This window comes from Ranitomeya imitator, chromosome 4 (assembly GCF_032444005.1).
Source record: "Ranitomeya imitator isolate aRanImi1 chromosome 4, aRanImi1.pri, whole genome shotgun sequence".
Lineage (NCBI taxonomy): Eukaryota > Metazoa > Chordata > Amphibia > Anura > Dendrobatidae > Ranitomeya > Ranitomeya imitator.
Window position 1 is genome coordinate 445,101,841 of NC_091285.1, and position 22,610 is coordinate 445,124,450.

At 41.3% G+C, this 22,610-nt stretch overlaps 1 protein-coding gene and 1 long non-coding RNA gene across 2 annotated transcripts in view; one reads left to right on the forward strand and one right to left on the reverse strand.

Moving 5' to 3' along the window:
* The window catches only part of CSPG4 (chondroitin sulfate proteoglycan 4), an 87,051-nt gene extending 80,450 nt beyond the window's left edge, over positions 1-6,601 (forward strand). Inside the window, exon 9 of the mRNA XM_069765667.1 lies at positions 576-6,601. Coding sequence (XP_069621768.1) covers positions 576-2,668 — 2,093 coding nt within the window. The 3' untranslated portion in view covers positions 2,669-6,601. The remainder of the gene's footprint in view (positions 1-575) is intronic.
* LOC138676408 (uncharacterized) overlaps positions 1-22,080 on the reverse strand; it is a 94,993-nt gene extending 72,913 nt beyond the window's left edge. Inside the window, exon 1 of the long non-coding RNA XR_011320780.1 lies at positions 20,087-22,080. This is a non-coding gene — a long non-coding RNA (uncharacterized lncRNA). The remainder of the gene's footprint in view (positions 1-20,086) is intronic.
* Positions 22,081-22,610: the final 530 nt, after the last annotated feature.

Consider the following 22,610-nt stretch of genomic DNA (forward strand, 5'->3'; position numbering starts at 1 on the left):
CTATCAACTAAATTTGTATAGCCAGCCCAGCTTTCACCTTTATTAAATATACGGTAATACAATTTTCGGAACACAGAAACGCTAATGAAATGTGCTCTGTGTAACTGAGTAAAGAGCAAATATCCTATAAACTGATAAGGTTGACTACTGTCTGTTCACGATAAAGCACAGGTTATTCAGTCATCATACAAGGTCTGCTGGTCTCTCCAGTTAATCTATACAAATTCTTAAAATTCAACTAATCTGTGGCTACGTCCAAAGTTCAGTTCATGCCTTGGGTGTAGTTCACAAGGTCTGCATGACATACTACAAATAAACATGTACAGTTGCACCTGCTTTACAAACTCTGAGCAAGTATTGTTTAACTATAAAATATTAGTGCACCATGCCAAAATGTGCATATTTTGTAATAAGAATGTGCTTTCTGCTATAAGAATCAAGAAGATGAAAATCAGAATAAACTAACCAGCACTGTTTTGTGATAATGAGGAATCAAACTAGAACAGTGTATTTTTAGAAAATAAGTAATGCACTGATTCAATATTAACTTAATGCTACCTCTTGTGTCTACACAGGTCTCAGTATTCAGCAGGGTGGTTCTTCACCGATAACGCTAAACTCCCTAGATGCTTCCAACCTTCTGGCGAATTCAAGCTCCACAAAACTCACTCATGATATTGTTTTCTTTATCATCAGTTTTCCTTCACATGGTCATCTCTCTGTTAATGGCATCAATCTGAACACAGAAAATCCATATTTCTTACAATCTCATCTGGAAAATAGAAGTCTGGTGTACACCAACACCAAGTCTGAGAGCCTTGTTGACATTTTTCACTTTATGGCACAATTAATCCCCAAATCTACTTCTTTTCATGAAACCAACGATGTGTTAACCATAAAAGAATACTTTAATATAACCTTAACCAGTGCACCCATTATACCTTCTGTTATATCTCCAAAGTTGAAGTTACACTTAGCAGCAGGTTCAAATATTTCACTTACTGAAAATCACTTATCAATAGATCACTCTCTTGCCTCTCCAGATAGCATACGTTATACAATACTGGATTTACCTCTAGGTGTATCAATAGACACAAATGGAAACCAATCTACTCCAGTCCTCCAATTCACACAGGAAGACCTTACTAAATCAAACCTCATCCTTTTGGCTAACCAAACTGCAGAGTCCGGTGAAATCAGATTCAATATAACAGATGGGCTGCAAACTCCTTTTCTGGGAAATCTACCCATAAAAGTTCTCCCAATCCACCAGGCTATTCTTGAAGTCAAACAGATATCTGGAAAGTCTAACATTACACTAGGACATATCTCACCAACACTTGACAGAAAGGCAAATACATATGAGTACAAGATAACAAAAAAGCCAACTTATGGCCATCTTGTTGTTGCCCAAGTACCTGTGTCTCTGTTTCAATGGGACCAGGTAAACAGCAATGAGGTATCCTATGAATTTACTAATTTCCTTTCCACCCAAGATGAATTTGAATTTGTTGCCATCTCCCATATGGATGAAGAATATATTGGAAAAGTGACAGTACAAGTATCTGCAGTTGTGAAGATGGGAGATAGGCAAAAGTGGCCTAGAGGATGTACAATTAAACTAGGACCTGAAGTTATTGATGCAAATGAACTCGGTACATATACAAAGAGTATACCCCAGTTTATAGTACTTCGTCATCCAAGAAAAGGGAGGTTGGTAAGATTTCCTTATGAGGGAGGCAGAGGAGACAAGACAAGCACTAATGTCTTCACACAAGGAGAGCTAGAAAGAGGACTTATTGGTGTGGAGTTATCTGAAGATGACCAGAATGGACCAGACATACAAAACGATCGCATTAGTCTGTTGGTTAGTGCCAGTGGTGTGCCTCCTGCCAATGTTACTGTAAGATTCAATACCATACCATACAATTCTTCTGATGTAGACAGCACAATTCTGCTTAGTCCTCCCGAGAGCTTGTCAACCACCACAAGTTCACAAACATCCAGGACCGTGGAAGGCAAACCTGAGATTGATGTAACTCACATACAAACTACAAGTACGGAGCCAACCACTCTTTTAGAATCTACGACCAATGAGCCAACAATACAATTAGAAACAACTACAGACTCACTTTCAACAGTATCTGATAAAGTTGTCACCATAAACATGGTGGCAGCTACAAATTCTACACCAAAACCTGAGGTATCTACAAGAACTTTTCCAGTTTTAACAAGTTTTACACATCCTAATACCTTATCACCAGACCATTCGATGTCATCAAAATACCTAAGTGACATCACAACTCAGGACTTTATCTTAAATAGTTCATGGAGTATAAATGCATCCAGTTCACCTCATCCTGCCCTGGAGGGTACATTCCTTGGTCTTATGAATGCCCACATGTATAGCATTGTACTTCCGATCTGTTTTATATTACTCTTGATCTTACTTGGACTTCTTCTTTTGGCTTACTTTGTACGCAAGAAAAAGATGGGAAAACATCATGTGCAGAAAGCAGCAACATCAGCAGCAAAGACTGAAAATGGAGCTTCAGAAAAGCAAACATTTCGTCCAACTGAGCCCGATAGGGGTTTCCCTCTCCATGATGTTGGAGATCATAGAGGTAATGGTGCTACTGCACAACCTGGCAGCCAGTATTGGGTATGAACACAGAATGAAAGCTTCTCTGGGTTGGCACTAAACGCGGGATATTTCCTCCCAACAACACTCAGGATGGAGAATGGGATTACAAACTTAAGTACTCAGCACTTTTCTTACAAAAGCAGTGCAAGGTTAGCCTGCTTTTAGGTACGCAAGATATTAAGGCGTTCATCTTAAAACTGGGACACATCCTACTGGACATTTTCTTGGAAATCTACCCTGAACACGTAACGGATTTGTGCAGTTACTTGGTATCTATACAACTGAAAATGTGCATTGCATTTTCCCGCGGGTACATGTAAAATATGATGGAGGAACATTAGATATTTTGTAAAACAGCAATAACAGATATACTGATGCCTCCATACAATAAGTTAAAGGAAGTCAAATCTAACCAAAGTACAGTATATGCATATTTATTGGCCTTTTAAATCAAGTTGCTGTGGAGAAAACCTTTCAGTATCTTGAAGCTTTTATTAGTCTATACAATTTTACTAATTGCCTCCTTTGTGTCCTCCATCACATTCTTCTTGTTTTTGTGGCAATGTTCAGGTTTTCTTCTCTGTTGGAATCATGGGATTTACAGTATTGAAAGACTTATTGTTTCAGGGCAGAGAGGACAGCCTACCATTGTTTCAGGTTGTGCTGGACACAATTGTCTTCTAGATGCATCCAGTGCTTTCCCTTCCTACTGTCAGCTTCACTTTGTATCAGGGAATGTTGTTCGGCCCGACTGGCTAAATAGACGAACAGCTGCAGGTTCCAGCAGTAATTGATCAGCACCTTATTACATCTAGCTCCATGAATAAGGTAAAGATATGGGGAGCCAATGCAGCCAAAACTATCTCCGTATGCAGTTTCTCAGGTAAAGCTGCTGTATACCGGCACAACGTCGCAATGGATTTTGTCTGCTCTATACGACCGTAACATAATGCATAAGCTGCCAGTAGATTGTGTGAACGTTGAGCTCTATGTAGTTGAATTTAAAAGATGAGTTTGGACATTGACATTTTGAAAGTGACTGCTCATAAATACAGCAGCTACTTTCTTAGGAAATAAAGCAGGTAAAAAGGGAATTGTACAGGGAAAACCAGTCACGGATGTCTGAACAATATTTTGAGACTATAAAAATATATATATATATATATATATATATATATATATATATATATATATATATATATATTTACCCACTAACTCTTCACAATTAGGTTTCTCTCAATAGAATCTTTAACATGCAGCCCTGTCATCACCGTGATAGATTATATGCACAATTTTAATGTCCCAACCGCTCTGTATGCATTCACAGAAGACGAAAATAAGGTTGAATATACATTGAGAGATTATCATGAATGAGCGTTCTTAGGCTATGTACACACGTTCAGGTTTTTTTGCCTTTTTTGCGGTAAAAACGCTATAAAAACTCATTAAAAACGCATACATTATGCATCCTATCATTTAGAATGCATTCTGCATGTTTTGTGCACATGATGCGTTTTTTTCCGCAAAAAAAACACATCGCGGTAAAAAAAAGCAGCATGTTCATTACTTTTGCGGATTTTCTGCGCTTTTCCCGCTATTCTATGCATTTGGGAAAGAACACACAAAAAACGCATGAAAAAACGCAAAAAAAAACCGCATGCGGATTTCTGGCAGAAATGTCCGGTTTTTGTCTGGAAAATTTCTGCAAGAAATCCTGAGGTGTGCACATACCCTTAAGATCGTTCACAACAATCTTACTAATCTCTCCTTAGAAATAAAAATAAATAAATATCAGGCATGTAAATATCCATCAGCCCAATGCATCTATCCCTTTGACACCTACCGAGAGGGAAAGCCAGGACATCCCCAAGCACATTACATGGTTGTCTGTTCCGCCTAAATTCAGTGTATTTGGTGATATTATTCTAAAAGGTTTTCCTGCTTTTAATAATAAGACCTAAAATAAAACATTCTATGGAGAAAAGAAACATTTGTCTAATATTACAGTAATTCAGATATCCAACATCATTTTGATGCATTAAAAAGGGTTTTCTGGGACTTCATGGTCCCTACCGATCAGCAGAATATTACAGAGCCATGATAGATTTTCTTGAGCACCACAGCCCCTCATTCTGATCATTACAAAAGGGATGGTCCAAATATTGATGACAGATCATAAGGGCAGGCCATCAACATTAAAGTTCAGACCTGCCATCTTACTGATGTATAAACTAAGAATGAGGCAATTACTTATCTTTACACATCAAAACTAGTGGTACATTTCAACAAACCATAAAAGCATCTTGTAAGTACAACAAGTGGACTGAGAAAGAAGAGTAGTGTGCTAAATTTGTAACAGAGTCTGCTAGTGGCTGAATGGTGTTCCCATCCAGAGTCCTATAAACATGAGAAAACTGATATCACAGATAACAAAAGATGCTTAGAAACTAGAGTGTGAAATTACTTATCACTGCTAATGGCCACCACACACATCAGAGAAGAGTCAGCCTAGACTAGCTTAACCACAACGAAGATCGGCAGTTGGCAATTGTTTCTCTTGACCGGTGGCCTACTGACGAACACCTGTCATTGTTCAAATGACCAATTGGGCATCAGTTGTAAAAATTCAATAAGGATAATTAAATCTGTGATGCTTTTTTTTCGTTTACGAATGACTGTTCTCCACCTCACAAATTACAGTTTTTTTGGCCCACATATTTGATAATTTATGGGGACTTTAAGATAGTATACCTCATCAATTTTGAGGTGGCTATACAAGATTAGTCATTTTAGGACTGTATCGGTGTGAATGGTCCCCCCACATCAACTTTTTTGCTCTCTGTATTACATGAGGTGTGCATTGCTGCCAAGCACCTACTTTACCCAAGAACGCAAAATCAATTACGGTACTTATATTTATCAGCAATGTATGTAATGTGCATGTCCACCATATATCCATAATTTCACAGCCAGTGGATATTCTATATACAGGCTCACCATGATCTCCTAAGAGTATACAATGAGTATACAATGAAACCAACTACCTAAATACAGTATATTAATAACCAAAAAAAGAGAGAAAAATGGTTTATAGGTCTGAAAACCAAAGATAAATGTTACAGCTTAGATAGTGATTTTTACACCACACATGACCATATTTAACCGTGAGGAAACACTGTCTTCAACAGATGCACCTCACTGTGATATGTCTGCCCTCTTAGGTGTAACAAGACTACGTCCAAAATTCTCCTCAGACAATCAAAAACATCACTTATAAAAGAAAATCAATATATAAGTGAAGCGGCCTCATTTATCAAGACAGACAGAGATGATAAAGGAAACCCAAATTATACAACGCCTCAAATATAAGAACTAGTGCAGACAACATGTGTTAGGCCTTGTTCCCACCTTCAGGATTTGGTCAGTATTTTATCTCAGTATTTGTAAGCCAAAATCAGGAGTGGGTGATAAATACAGAAGTGGTGACAAGTTTCTATTATACTTTTCCTCTGATTGTTCTACTCCTGATCTTGGCTTACAAATACTGAGGTAAAATACTGACCAAATACTGAAGATGGGGATAGCTTTAAATTTCCCATTGCAGGTTGGAAGATAAAAGAACGGACTATCGGGTAAGACGGGCATGGCTGCTGCTGTCTGCACTAGTACTGACATTTCAGGCATTCGCCCCATCATGCATTTTCAGGGCCTACCATTTAGCAGTAAACATGTTTGTACACAGGCTTCCAGTACTTCCTGATGACTCTGCATTTCTCATCTCATGTCCTGTCATTATCTGCTATTTGTATGTATTGTACACACATCACAGTACTGTCATCAGCTTACTTTCCGCCATTTCATTAAAAAAAGAAAAATATTTGTGATGCCATCGATACGCTATACTTGTCAAATGTACTGAAACATAATGTACCAATAAAACAAAATACGAACAAGAAACTATGCCTTTATATTACAGGTCACAGATCCGTGGGTTCTAGATTATACACAGCAATCTATGGAGATCCTGTCTGCAATACAGAGGATGGCGGCATATGGAAGTGTGGGCCTGTATAACTCCATAGGTGCTGTAGTATGCTTGTATGCAGGAGTCTTAATTCAACACTTCAGCCTGTAGAGGGGATAAATACAAATTACCATAGTATTCTCCAAATTTGTGTGGAAGCGGGCGACGCCGATGGTCATTCCTGGGGACATGCAACAGAGCGGCAACATTCATCACTCACTATATTCTCAGCAATGGCTGTAAACCCGTCCCAGTACTTGAGTGACAGCTCTCTCGGCACAGATGTGCTGCGGAGCAAGATGTCAAAGTGCCGCTGCCACCGATTAACCCCTTCATGACCCAGCCTATTTTGACCTTAATGACCTGGCCGTTTTTTGCAATTCTGACCAGTGTCCCTTTATGAGGTAATAACTCAGGAACGCTTCAACGGATCCTAGCGGTTCTGAGATTGTTTTTTCGTGACATATTGGGCTTCATGTTAGTGGTAAATTTAGGTCGATAATTTTTGCGTTTATTTGTGAAAAAAATGGAAATTTGCAGAAAACTTGGAAAATTTCGCAATTTTAAAATTTTGAATTTTTATTCTGTTAAATGAGAGTTATGTGACACAAAATAGTTAATAAATAACATTACCCACATGCCTACTTTACATCAGCACAATTTTGGAAACAAAATTTTTTTTTGCTAGGAAGTTATAAGGGTTAAATTTGACCAACGAAATTTACAAAACCATTTTTTTTAGGGACCACCTCACATTTGAAGTCAGTTTGAGGGGTCTATATGGCTGAAAATACCCCAAACTGACACCATTCTAAAAATTGCACCCCCTCAAGGAGCTCAAAACCACATTCAAGAAGTTTATTAACCCTTCACAGCAGCAGAAGCAACATGGAAGGAAAAAGTGAACACTTAACTTTTTATAGTCACAAAAATGATCTTTTAGCACCAATTTTTTTATTTTCCCAAGGGTAAAAGGAGAAACTGGACCCCAAAAGTTATTGTACAATTTGTCCTGAGTACGCCGATACCCCATATGTGGGGGGGAACCACTGTTTCGGCACACGACAGAGCTCGGAAGGGAAGGAGCGCCATTTGACTTTTTGAATGAAAAATTAGCTCCACTCGTTAGCGGACACCATGTCGCGTTTGGAGAGCCCCTGTGTACCTAAACACTGGAGCTCCCCCACAAGTGACCCCATTTTAGAAACTAGACCCCCCAAGGAACTTATCTAGATGCATAGTGAGCACTTTGAAACCCCAGGTGCTTCACAAATTGATCCGTAAAAATGAAAAAGTACTTTTTTTTTTTTTCACAAAAAATTTCTTTTAGCCTCAATTTGTTCATTTCCACATGGGCAACAGGATAAAATGGATCCTGAAATTTATTGGGCAATTTCTCCTGAGTACACTGATACCTCGCATGTGGGAATAAACCACTGTTTGGGCACACAGCAGGGCTCGGAAGGGAAGGAGCGCCATTTGACTTTTGAATGAAAAATTAGCTCCAATCGTTAGCGGACACCATGTCGCGTTTGGAGAGCCCCTGTGTGCCTAAGCATTGGAGCTCCCCCACAAGTGACCCCATTTTTGAAACTAGACCTCCCATGGAACTAATCTAGATGTGTGGTGAGCACTTTAAACCCTCAAGTGCTTCACAGAGCCGTGAAAATAAAAAATCATTTTTCTTTCCTCAAAAATTAATTTTTAGCAAGCAATTTTTTAATGATTTACATCTCTTAGCCTGCTTGATTACATGTGGGGATTCCCTAGCAATCCCCACATGTACTTATGCTGGCTAACAGATGTAAATCATTCAGCTGCTGATGAAAACTAAATTTCCGAGCACTAAAAAATACTCGGAGGACACCTGAGCGTGCTCGGGAAATCTCGAGTAATGCGTATATTCGCTCATTATTAATAATGACTGATGACTGTAACCAATCTGTGCATGCCCCATGACTAAATGTTGGGGCTGCTGAGAGAAAATAAGTTCATTTTGCACAGTTGTTAGCACTGCAGCCTTGTAGCGCTGGGGTCCTGGGTTCAAATCCCACTAAGGACAACATCTGCAAGAACTTTATGTTCTCCAACTATGTTTGCGTGGTTTTCCTCCCACACTCCGAAGACCTACGCATAGGGAACATAAGAGTTTGAGCTTCAATGGGGGCAGTGATGATGCAGAATATGATGGTGCTATATAAGTAAACATAATAAATTTATTCCTGGTAGTTGCACTTTCAGTAAGGTGTCTGGGAAGAATTGTAACATTAACCCTATATCTGCACGTAAATAGTTTTTTTTTTCCAGAGGTGACAGGTTCCGTTTAAGGAAAAAGTCATGTTGTTTCTCATAAGGGATTATGTAACATGTCGAAGAAAATAACTGTAGCTAAATGACTATTCACATCAGTTTTGGCAGGAGCGCACTGTTCCCCTTCCTCCTGCTTGACTGATCGTTTGGATCAGAGGCATCATGTAGCCACTAGCCTGTACTGCGAGCTCCCGATGCTGCTAAATGAAGGCTCTTTACGTGTACAGCATTGAAAAAGTGCAGGGGCACCGAGGCTGGCCAACATCGGGCGCTAACAGTGCTTGCCTGCGTTCTGGACTGCTCTATAGCGATGCTCTACTGGGAAGAGAGTGTTAACACTGCGCATTTTGGCTACTACTGGTTGACTGCAGCGGTGGCTGGTAAGCGAAGAAAGGAGCTGAAAATCAAAAAATGTAATTGTAAATATTTTTCTATCTACTGGCTAACACGGTACGAAGATATACATCTTTCCTGTATTGTAAATAGGAGAATGCTGCATAATTTTAATAAGAAGAAAATTGGAAAATTGCTTACTTTTACAGGCATTTTTCAATTATACCAATCTTTTAAAATGAGAATAATCCTCCGAGGCTCAGTCACAGGGATGAATAATGCTGCAGCTTTCTATTATACTGCACTTTGTATCATTTCCTTTAGCATTCAGAAAATCTTTGCTTGCAGACATGGAATGGAATGAAACCTTCATAGTCGATACATCCTTATATTTGACCATATAAACATTAGCGCCTTATAGTTAATCCTTTTGATTGTCAAGTTAGTGCATATTCAATATTTTAATATAGTAATCTCCAGAAAATGCTCTGGAAGCCTGCAGCACAGTATAAAAGTAGGAATTTCCTAAAGTCATATTATATTTGGAAATATAGGCCAAAACAGCGCTATAATTGTCTGCCAACAGTAAAATAAAAATAGGAGGCGAAAAAGTGTCTGTTTTGACAGATAAAAAAAACTGGACTGTGATGAGCCCCTAGTTAAATTATTTTAAAGGGCTAGAAGATTAAACAAGGCTGTATGCTGGTGTCCACTTCACCATTGCATATGTACGCAATGCCATTAGTATCAATTATATCAGTCAGTTGTGGCCACAACGCACACACTCCTTATTGCCGTTATTCTACCTAGTGAAATATAAGAAGGCTCTCTACAGTGAAATACACCTGCTCATGAATTGTTAAGGACCGAACAAATAGTGGTGCATGATCATGAGTGAGCAGACTGACATAGAAAGCATTAATGATGCACTGTTTTATGAGTGGCCTCACCAATGGGGGTCATCAAAAATTCTTCCACCTGACCCCTTATAAGCTTGACACTTTTTTTTTTTTTAATGACCCCTATTTTTACAATATTCTGAAAACTATTCTTCAGCGCTGAAGGGTTGTAACTTGTTCTGCTCTGACATCTATGTACCACCAGTCTACAATAGTGAATTATAAGGCACATCAATGGTCATGTCCAGATACAGAATGCAGGAAGTGGGGTGCTCCAGGGTGCTGACTGCATACCTATGTGGACGTATATGAAGATGAAGGGGACGTTTGTCTGAAGGTGTTGCTGCAGATTTGAACAACAAAATACATTACCAACCAGGGCCGCCCATACCTAAAATAGATTTTGGGGTTGCAACTGAGCCGACAGGGGGCCACAAATATGAGCCAAAGGGACCTGAGAAGACCAATATTTATACAGACCTGTAATAGTTAGAGGCCCTGTTGAAGATTTTGTACTGGGGCCCATGAGCTTGAGGTTAAGACACTCGTTTAAAAAGAACATGTAAACAGGTTTTTGCTATGTAATCTGACAGCAGCATGATGTGGGCACAAAGATCCTGATTCTAGTGATGTGTCACTTACTAGGCTGCTTGCTGTAGTTTTGATAACATCACTGCTTTATCAGCAGAACATTATCACTACAGGACTAGTAAACCTGATACCATGTAGTCCTGCATATTTCTGGGGTATATATAACCCTGCCCACAGTACTGATTGTACACTGCGTATAGGTAGAAAGCTGCCAATCAGTGGTGTGGGCGGGGTTATACAGAGCTCTGCATTCAGAGAACTGCCAGATCTGCGACAGATACAATCACTGGTTATCAAAACTGCAGCACCCAATAATTGACACATTGCTGGAATCATGGTCTTGGCCCCTACGTATCTATAGTGTAAATTAATAAAACATAACTCCAAACACTAAATACATTTATATGTTTAGGTACTTTTACCAAATATCTGATTTAGAGGAGATGATTGCTAAAGAATCGGGTGACATGAGACAGAGGCTCTATGGCACATAATGCAAATCAAATCTATTCCTCCCCCAGCAGACCGGCAATGACCCATCTACACAGAAGTCCTATGTATCCTAATTATTCTGCATGGGGATGGTCAGACTCAGACAAAAGAAACAAACAGAGCACTTCCAGATGTTGTAGAGTCTGTGGCAATAAAGAGGGGGCGGTCACATTCCGCAGATGCCAACATTTACAGCACACGCTACTGTTAGAGAGTGCACCTCCATGCCATGTACTCATCCATGCACACATCGCTCATGTCAGGTCACTGCAGAACAGCATAATCTGGGAGAAAAGGTTGAAGGAAGGGGGTAAAAATATTGTATTTGCTAGCTTATAGGGCATAGGTGCCCCTTACTCAGGCAAGCTTACAAGAAAGAGAACAACACACAGGCCAGTGTCGTGCGAAGCACTAAGGAAACTTATTTTTGCATTAGTTCACAGGAAGTATAAAATATGTTCGAAGATCATTAAAAGGAGTTGTCGTGTGAAGAAACAACACTTGCTAAAGCTAGCCATCCCAAATTGAAAAGTATTAATAGATGCTTGCTAGTCAGATGAATAGCTGACCATGTGATGAATGAATGGTGGAGTCCAAAGTGAGAGCAATTTTCTGCCTTAGGGCAGAGACAGACTGCCGTATTTCTTGTGCGAGATTCACATTGCACGCACTGGCCTGGCACCTCTCTTGACCCGAGCAAGACAGTATGATGTTCTTCTACGCAGCTGTCCAGCTCAGGTCAGGAGAGCCAATAGCGAGTACGAGGTTTACGATGCGATTCTCGCACGAGAAACACGGCAGTCTGTCTCTGCCCTTGGGGCTATTTCAGATGTCTGTGACCATCGGTCCGAAGTCGGATCGCAAAGCACGGGCTGGCCACAAACCCGATCCGAGCATGATAGCTTCGTATATATGTCACGGTTGGGTTAGGAGATGCGCGGCCCGGGCACTGAAATCAGATAATGGAGATCTGAATATCAATCAAGAGGACCTCCTACTATAAAGTCAATAAGAAAGACAGTCCGGATATCGCTGGAACGGCGCCGGAGGGGAGTATAAATGTTATTACTTTATTTGGGGCAAATGCTCAGACTGGTATTGTTGCAATAAGAAGCGTCACAGACTTTCACATACACAAACACACTCATACAAAGATGGAGACCAGGAAGCAAATATTATCGGTTGTCTAAGGAAGAATAAAGGACTTTGTGTTCTCTGATGGAGATTATGATCTTGGCACTGATTAGTGCAGGACATATACCATATTTATGGGACTTGGTAGGATAACTAGAACTCTCATGCATTGGCACGAGGTGCAGGCGGTCCTACCAAGGCAGGGCTGGAATAGAGAATGTCAAACAGCCTAGGAGGCATGATTTGAAGATCAAGGAATTACTAGACCAGGGGTGGGAAGCCCTGCCTAGCCTCATTAGCATATTCCATACTGCAGATGTAAACTTTACTATCAAAACTATAGAAACGAACCATGCCACTTTAAAGAATTCATTAAAATACAGGATTTTGCTTAAAGCACAGTTTTAGTAGCCGTTTGGAGCAGACATGGGACCTGGCTGGTTCCCTTTAAGCTCCTGTTAGTTTTTCTTTATACACACAGCTGTGCAGCATCTATATCACGTACACAAACAACTCTGTGACGTGCATATACACACAACACTTCTGCCAGCATAGTAGATGTGTACACACACACACACATACGAACGAACACCTGAATGCATCCTACATACCGTAAGTTGTTTTCAAACCTAATTCAGGACAAATAATAATATTGGGTTCATATTGACTCCTCAGGACCTTCCCACCTTTAGGTTCTTTGCAGGCATGTGACTGGCCACATGCCTGAGACATCAAGGTAGGTCCTAGAGGTAATTAGGACCTTTGCAGGTCGAATTCAGCTGCCTCTCTGTATTGGTAGTCAGGCAGAGACCTGAGCATCTCTCTCTGCCCACTGTACTAGGAACCCCTGCACTGAGACCCCATAGCAGCCACTATGGCAATAGGTCTGTCACTGCTGATCACCTTACTAGGCAGAACTTAAAGGGAACCTCTCAGCAGGATTGTGCTCAGTAACCTACACACAGTGTCAGGCCGGCGCCGTTATACTGATTACAATGATACATTGATGATGAAATCCGATAGCTGCTACTGCGCAGGCCTGGCGGCGCCATCTTCGAGGAGGAATTTTTTTCTTCTCTAGCAATCACCGATCGGATCACAGCTGCTACTGCGTAGGTGCGGCAACCTCCATTTTCAAATGGATTTTTTTGGGGGAAATATCAAGACAACACAGTACATATGTGTGTGCTGCACAAGGGGATTTTTTTTTTCAGGAGATTATATATTTTTATATTCATTATGTAAACTAGGAGGCAGGTCAGTGAGGGATCAGTGACCTATCAGCAGTCTGCATTATGAATACCGAATCAGAGCACCAAATGGAGAACCCCCCACAGGCCACCCCACAGCACGGGCAGATCATTAACTGAAAATAAAGATTAAACAACCACAAGACGGATTTCATCAACCCAGGTATCATTGTAATCAGTATAACAGCGCCGACCTGACACTGTCTGTAGGTTACTGTGCACAATCTTGCTAACAGGTTCCCTTTAAATCAGTTTTCAAGGCTCCATTTTAATTTCGGCAATCACCTTATGCAGCTTACCGAATTCTGATAATTTTAGGAAAATACCTGTAAGTACATGGCCACATACAAATACCATCTTACAGTTTACATATAGGAAAATCTGCAAAAAAAAAAAAAAAAAGGGGGCACTGCCTGTGTTATAGCCTAGGACAGTGGTCCCCAACTCCAGGCCTCGAGGGCCGCCAACAGTGCAGGTTTTCAGGATTTCCTTAGTATTGCACAGGGGTTGAAATCATCACCTGTGCAGATGATCACATTACCACCGATGCAATACTAAAGAAATCCTGAAAACCTGCACTGTTGGCGGCCCTCGAGGCCTGGAGTTGGGGACCCCTGGCCTAGGAGATATACTTACATCTCTATGAGCTTTAGAGAGGAAATCAACATAATTTCTTGCCGGTTGTGTCATGACGCAAAACCTCTCCTGCATTAAAGGACCTTAGTTAAAGGGTTATTCCCATTTCAGACATGTATGGCATATTCACAGAATTTGGCAAACATTTCTGAAAGTTGCGAGTCCCAGAATTAGGACCCCCATCCATCTTGAGAAAGGGCCCTGTGACTGTCACATGACAGCGGTGAAAGGTGAGGCGGCCAGGCATGCAAGTCTCTCTCCATACACTTCTATGGAAATTATGAAAATAGTGGAATGTATTTTCTCAAGCAAGATGAAGGTCCCAGAGATAGAACCCGTATCTTTCAGTCTTTTATTGTATAACCTGTGGATGAAATGAGAATAAAGCCAGACTAATGTTGCCGATCTTGCCAATAAGGTCATGTTTAGCCAACAGTAACATATATGGGAGCTTCGGACAATTGATTGTTGAGGGAGATAAGGATCCACAACGTTTGAGGTTGGACTGCCGATCCTTTTGTTCTCCCTAAGATAAGCCGCCACCAGAGATGTATGGCAGAGCGTGAGCTCCGGTGTATGGGAGATATCTGATGGCAGAACAATCAGCTGAACCATCATTGGGCCAACAGCCATATAAGTGTGTGTGTGTGTGTGTGTGTGTGTGTGTGTGTGTGTGTGTGTGTGTGTGTGTGTGTGTGTGTGTGTGTGTGTGTGTAGGGGGGGGGCTTTAGTCTCGCTGTTCTCAGGTGATCACATGCTGCAGTCGTGACGTCATTGCTGCCGCAGTGTGAAAGCTGTAGGGCAGCAGCGGAGATCTGACACTGGAGTGGCAGAGGGGAGAGGAGGGAAGCAAGGCTGACTATTACTTTTACACAGAGCAAGCTTTTAAAAGAATGTAAAAAATGCCTTGAAAACCCTTTAAAGTTCATGCTTTTGAGTCATATCATTATTAAGACGATCCAGAGAGGAGATTAGTCTAGACTTCTAACATCTAGCACTCAATAAAACATACAACTTGAATCAACAAGCAGTTTTACCCCAACAACCTCCATTGCAGATTTAGGAAACTGTCTAAAAGAAAGACTTTCATTTCCCATAGCAACCAATCACTGAGCTGTATTTTTTTTTTTTTTACCAGAACCACAATAAGAAAAGCTGCTTTGCGATTGGTTGCTATTGGCAACAACGACTCAAAGAAAAACTAATTATTGCCAATAGCAAACCAGTCACAAAGTAATATTAATTTCTTATAGTGGTTTTCAAAAATGAAACCTTAATTGTGATTAGTTGCTATGGCAAACAGACCATTTTTCTTTTAGACGCTGTCATAGATTGAGCTAAGATACTAGAAAGTATTTGTTTGAATGATTAACTTGTAGATACATTTCTATGTGAATTTCCATGTGAACACTATTATTTGGCATTCAGATAGAAATGCTACGTTCACATTAGCGTTTTGCGGCGCTGCGTCGGGCGCAGCCGCGGCGACGCATGCGTCATGCGCCCCTATAGTTAACATGGGGGCGCATGGACATGCGTTGTATTGCGTTTTGTGACGCATGCGTCTTTTTTGGCGCAAGCGTCAGGGCGCAGAGGACACAGCAAGTTGCATTTTTTTGCGTCCAAAATCATGCCAAAAAAGGACGCATGCGTCACAAAACAATGCGTTTTTGTTTGTGTTGTGCGTTGCATCGCTGACGCAGCACCGCACAACGCAAATGTGAACGTAGCCTAAAGGAGTGGTCGTCCGGTTGTTCTCACTTCCGCACTGGAGAAGAATGCTGCAGAAGACGTTACCACCCTCTTACCTGTCGTGCCGATTGTAGGATTGGCAGGTACCGCGCACCTGTCCTACTCTAAAGAACACATATCTGAAAATCACTCCCATGTCTCAGCAGATTATGTAGGGTCCTAGTGTCATCAGCATCACTCACCAAGTGAGCGGCACCAGGCAACCCCGCAAGGGCTCACGCACACACACAAAAAGGGTAAGATGCCAACAGCAAAGCGAAGAAGCGAAACACCAAGACAGAGAGGAGCAGATGTGTCCATGCCCATGCATTCCCAACTTGTGACCGTTCATAACCAGCTTTCACACACCAATATTCAATCATCATGGTTGTAATATAATATAAGGAATGGATTGTTAGTTGAGCTCTAGTACATGCTACTAAACAGTTGGGGTGAATAAGCTAAATACTGAAAAGTTCTGCCAAAATTTGCATAAAGAAAAATAAAATCTGTCTTTCTTGGCTTCTTCCACATTATGCATTTTAGACAAATTCTGTGCTATGTCTATCCGACAAAGGGTGTTGCACATGTTGGAAAAAGACAAACTTAAAAGCAACAATGTGATCCCTAATTTTGATGCAAACGTCTAGCAAAAATGGTACATTTAGGAGGGACAGATGGTTCAAGAACACTTGTTCCCGGCTATTGGCCCTGAAAGATGCTGGCATTCACCTGCCGAATGAGCAAAATGCATGGAAATCGTGTGATTGGATATTTTATGCCAACATAAAAATCACCATTATTATAATGCCCCATGAAACAGGAGATGTGCTGCTCATAACACAATAATATGAACATTTTGTCCCATCAGTATCTGTCAGCCTATGTAAATAGGCCAGACGAACGCCAATTGGACTTGTAAACAGTCATTAAATAAGTGTACATTAAAAAACTCTCCCACCAATTTTTATATTCTCCAAACCTAAGAGTACATGTAATGTAGTGTCAGGGCTCGCTCACACATCGTAAGAGCGCCAGACGATTTTATCGGACAGCACTCAGACCAACATTATTCTATGGTGCATTGCTGATCAGCATTTTTTTTCTCGATTTACAGCTCAAATCAGAATGCACTTATCTATTTAAATTTACGATAACATCTGATTGCAGTTGGTGAGAATCTTAATACAACTACACTACATTACACATACAGTGAAGGAAATAATTATTTGATCCCTTGCTGATTTTGTAAGTTTGCCCACTGACAAAGACATGAACAGTCTATAATTTTAAGGGTGGATTAATTTTAATATTGAGAGATAGAATATCAAAAATAAAATCCAGAAAATCACACTGTGCAAATTATATAAATTTATTTGCATTTTGCAGTGAGAAGTATTTGATTCCCTACCAACCATTAAGAGTTCTGGCTCCTACAGACCAGTTAGACGCTCGTAATCAACTCGTTACCTGCATTAAAGACAGCTGTCTTACATAGCCACCTTTATAAAAGACTCCTGTCCACAGACTCAATTTATCAGTCCAGCTCTAACCTCTACAACATGGGCAAGACCAAAGAGCTTTATAAGGATGTCAGGGACAAGATTAAAGACCTGCACAAAGCTATAATGGGCTACAAAACCATACGCAAGATGCTGGGTGAGGAGACAACTGTTGGTGCAATAGTAAGAAAATGGAAGAAATACATAATGACTGTCAATCGACATCACTCTGGGGCACCATGCAAAATCTTACCTCATGGGGTATCCTTGATCATGAGGAAGGCAAGATATCAGCCTAAAACTACACAGGGGGGATTTGTTAATGATCTCAAGGCAGCTAGGACCACAGTCACCAAGAAAACTATTGGTAACACATTACGTCTAAAGGTTTAAAATCCTGCAGTGCCCACAAGGTCCTCCTGCTCAAGAATGCACATGTACCGGCCCGTCTGAAGTTTGCAAATGAACACCTGGATGATTCTGTGAGTGACTGGGAGAAGGTGCTGTGGTCAGATGAGACAAAAATTGAGCTCTTTTGGTATTAACTCAACGCGCCATGCTTGGAGAAAGAGAAATGCTGCCCATGACCCAAAGAACACCATCCTCACTGTCAAGCATGGAGGTAGAAACATTATGTTTTGGGGGTGTTTCTCTGCTAAGTGCACAGGACTACTTCACCACACCAATGGGAGAATGAATGGAACCATGTACCGTAAAATCTTGAGTGAAACTCCTTCCTTAAGCCAGGACATTAAAAATGGGTCATTGCTGGGTCTTCCAGCAAGACAATGACCCAAAACATACAGCCAAGACAACAAAGGAGTGGCTCAAAAAGAAGCACATTAAGGTCATGGAGTGGCCTAGCCAGTCTCCAGACCTTAATCCCATAGAAAACTTATGGAGGGAATTGAAGCTCCGAGTTGCCAAGCGACAGCCTCAAAATCTTAATGATTTTGGGATGATCTGCAAGGAGGAGTGGACCAAAATTCCTCCTGACATGTGCGCAAACCTCATCATCAACTACAAAAAATATCTGACTGATGTGCTTGCCAACAGGGGTTTTGCCACCAAGTATTAAGTCTTATTTGCCAGAGGGATCAAATACTTATTTCTCACTGCAAAATGCAAATAAATTTATATAATTTACACAATGTGATTTTCTGGATTTTATTTTTGATATTCTATCTCTCAATGTTAAAATTAACCTGCTCTTAAAATTATATACTGTTCATGTCTGTCAGTGGGCAAACTTACCAAATCAGCAAGGGATCAAATATTTCCTTCACTGTACATTTAGACAGAATTCAGAATTTAGAGAACAACCTTAAGGCCCCTTCACATTAAGCGACGCTGCAGCGATACCGACAACGATCCGGATCGCTGCAGCGTCGCTGTTTGGTCGCTGGAGAGCTGTCACACAGACCGCTCTCCAGCGACCAACGATGCCGGTAACCAGGGTAAACATCGGGTAACTAAGCGCAGGGCCGCGCTTAGTAACCCGATGTTTACCCTGGTTACCATCCTAAAAGTAAAAAAAACAAACAGTACATACTTACCTACCGCTGTCTGTCCTTCAGCGCTGTGCTCTGCACTCCTCCTGTACTGGCTGTGAGCACAGCGGCCGGAAAGCAGAGCGGTGACGTCACCGCTCTGCTTTCCGGCTGACCGACGCTCACAGCCAGTACAGGAGGAGTGCAGAGCACAGCGCTGGAGGACAGACGGCGGTAGGTAAGTATGTACTGTTTGTTTTTTTTACTTTTAGGATGGTAACCAGGGTAAACATCGGGTTACTAAGCGCGGCCCTGCGCTTAGTTACCCGATGTTTACCCTGGTTACCAGTGAAGACATCGCTGGATCGGTGTCACACACGCCGATCCAGCGATGTCAGCAGGAGTCCAGCGACGAAATAAAGTTCTGGACTTTATTCAGCGACCAACGATCTCCCAGCAGGGGCCTGATCGTTGGTCGCTGTCACACATAACGATTTCATTAACGATATTGTTGCTACGTCACAAAAAGCAACGATATCGTTAACAATATCGTTATGTGTGAAGGTACCTTTATTTATGAGAGTGCCTTTTTTTCATGGGCCAAAGATCGACATAACTAAATCCAACATAAGCCAACTAATAAGTAGTGTAAACTTAGACAACAGTTTAACAATGCACCAAAATGATCAAACTGCAGCCACTACAAAGCCTTTCTAGTCTCAATTTCACTTATGGTCAGCATTGATAACATGATAACAAATGCAGGAGCAGGACAAATATTTAGAGAAGGCAAAGGGACTAAAATGCATTGAAAAAAAACAAACTAAAGATACAAAATGTGAAGTAGTACAAAAAAAAGATCTCCAAAAACATGCACTACACAAGCAGCCTGCAATCTGTATCAAATGTATACTCTGTATAGTATGCAGTGTGTAATAAATGATGGGCAGGACAAATTCAGTAGAGATCTTTATAGCAAAACATGTCTGTGCATAGTTCAAACAGACAATCTACAAAGCCATTCTAAAACAACGCACATGGCATACTGACCTAGCAGCTTGCACTCAGGTACCTACAGATCTCAGCTTCCTGACGTGGGACCACTGACTATACAAAGTTTTGGTGGAGTATTATATTGTGTGGATATCTTCCTTGCCACTGCCTCGCTCTGAATACTTAATGGATTACATTCCGATTGGGTGACATCACTCCCTCTAGGGCACTTGCAGCGTGCGTGTATGCAAGCAGATCTATACAAACATTGAATCAATCTCCACCCTGCCCATGACATATACAGACGCACCCATTACTTCTGGGGCTAATGCTTGCCAGACACTGAAAATCGGAGCAATGAAATTAGTTATTAAAATATGAGCCTGCATATTGGTAATCGCCGGAGAGAAGAAGCATTTATGCCTTGATTCCTGTGCATAACAGATGATCAAAAAAAATAAAAAATAGGCAAATAAAATCAATCATTCTCTTTTTTTAAAGGTATGGTAAGCTTTTGAAATTAATCTAGGAAATTCAAAAAAGTAAGCTAGTTATTAATGTAAAGTGAAGAAGAAAAATTAATGAAAATACAAACAGTATCAACAAGTCGTCTCAGGCCCCTCCTTTCTTAAACTCATATTGCAGTTAAAACTGCGAAATATACATTTATCTATTTATACAATTGCCTTGTAATGTTTTCATTTCCTGTTCTGTCCCGCTGTCACTGTATCCCAGAATTCCAAGCGGAGGAAGATCACCGACCGCCATATTGGGACACCCAAGTGATGGGTGTCTCAATATGGAAACTGCTGCTGGTACCAACCTATTGCGCCGTACAACAAGCAGAACACCGTCGCACCACACACTCTATACGCCGTACGCATCACACACACACACACACACACACATACCTACACCGCCTCTTGCGCGGTACCACCAGTGGAACACCGTCGCGAACACGCCGCCAGGATCAGCCGAATGATTCACTGACTGCAGCCATCTTTGTACAAGAGGAGCGTATGCGCAGTTTTAATGTGACCGCCGCTATCTGTCTGCACAAAGATGGTGGCGGTCTGATTTACTGCGCCTGAGCGAATTAGGCTACGTTCACATTAGCATCTTTGGGCGCAGCGTCGTCGACGCAATCCAAAACGCATGTCAAACCGCATACACAACGCAGAGTTTTTTGACGCATGCGTTGTCCTAAAAAGTTATTATTCTTGACACAATTGAAGATAAAAAAAAGGCCCAAAAAAGTGTAGAAAGACCACCAATGGGATAGAAGAGGGTGGGTGTAATGGAATTTGTATATATACCTTTGCAGAGATGAATTCCTCCCATTTTGCTTTCCAGCATCAAGATGGAGCGTCCCATGGAGAGTATCTACATGAATATGGAGTTGGATTTTGCCTTGGCTAATGCTTATGCTCTTGTCACTGTCTAGACACTTCATCGCTTGTTTTTTACTCAAAAGGCGCATGCGTCGAACAACGCAGGTCAACGCATGCACCTGCGCCCTATGCGTTTTACATAGACACTAATGTGTTTTTTTGGCGCATTTACAACGCAAGTGCGTTGCATGTGCTGTTTACCGGAAATTTGACGCAGGAAAAATGCAACATGTAGCGTCGGCCGTGCCCTGTCTGGTGCGCCCAAATGACGCATGCGTCGTACAACGCTTGACAACGCATACCGGCGCATGTCCATGCCCCCCCCATGTTAAAGATAGGGGCGCATGATGCATGCGTCGGTATCCGTCGACGACGCTGCGCCCAAAGACGCTAATGTGATAGTAGCCTTACACGCAGGTGCAGTGAATCATTCGGCTGATCCCGGCAGCAGATGCGCGACGCGTCTACAGGCAGAGGAAGCCGCTCACATTAAAGGGGTTTTCCCACCAACGAAAGTTCATTTTAAAAATTGACTGTGTCTGACCATGTACGGAGCATACCACATCTCCTGGGCAGGGGAGGAAGCAAAAGACAATACTGACATTACAGCAGAAATTCACAGCGGATTTCAGGTAAAATATTTCACTGACTGTTTTTAAAAAATATTTTACCTCACAAAATGTATCCTCTGCGATCTCCTGCTGTAAGGTCAGTATTGCCTTTTGCTTCCTCCCCTGCCCACGAGCTGTGGTATGTTCTGTACACGGTCAGACACAGACCATTTTTAAAATCAACTTTTCTTTGTAGGAAAACCTCTTTAAAAAGCAAATATCACTGCCAACATGGCTCCTTATAAAAAGTACGCCAATGACAATGAAAGGAAAGCAGCAAAGGCATAACGTCGAAAACAACAAAGGGCAAATGAGACTCCTGAAGAGCAACAGCATCGATGGGACAAAAATAATGAATATAAGCATAGGCGTCAAGCACATGAGTCCCCTGATGCAAAAGTCATTAGATTATCACAGGATGCCATCAGGCAACAACAGCGCCGCATGCCTGCCCCCATCGTGACATTACCGCCCTCCCGATGCAATAGCATCGGGCCCCCATCTAGTTATATTATATATTTCTATATATTTCTCAGTTTTAATTGCAATATGAGATCAAGAAAGATTTTTGCGTGTGGC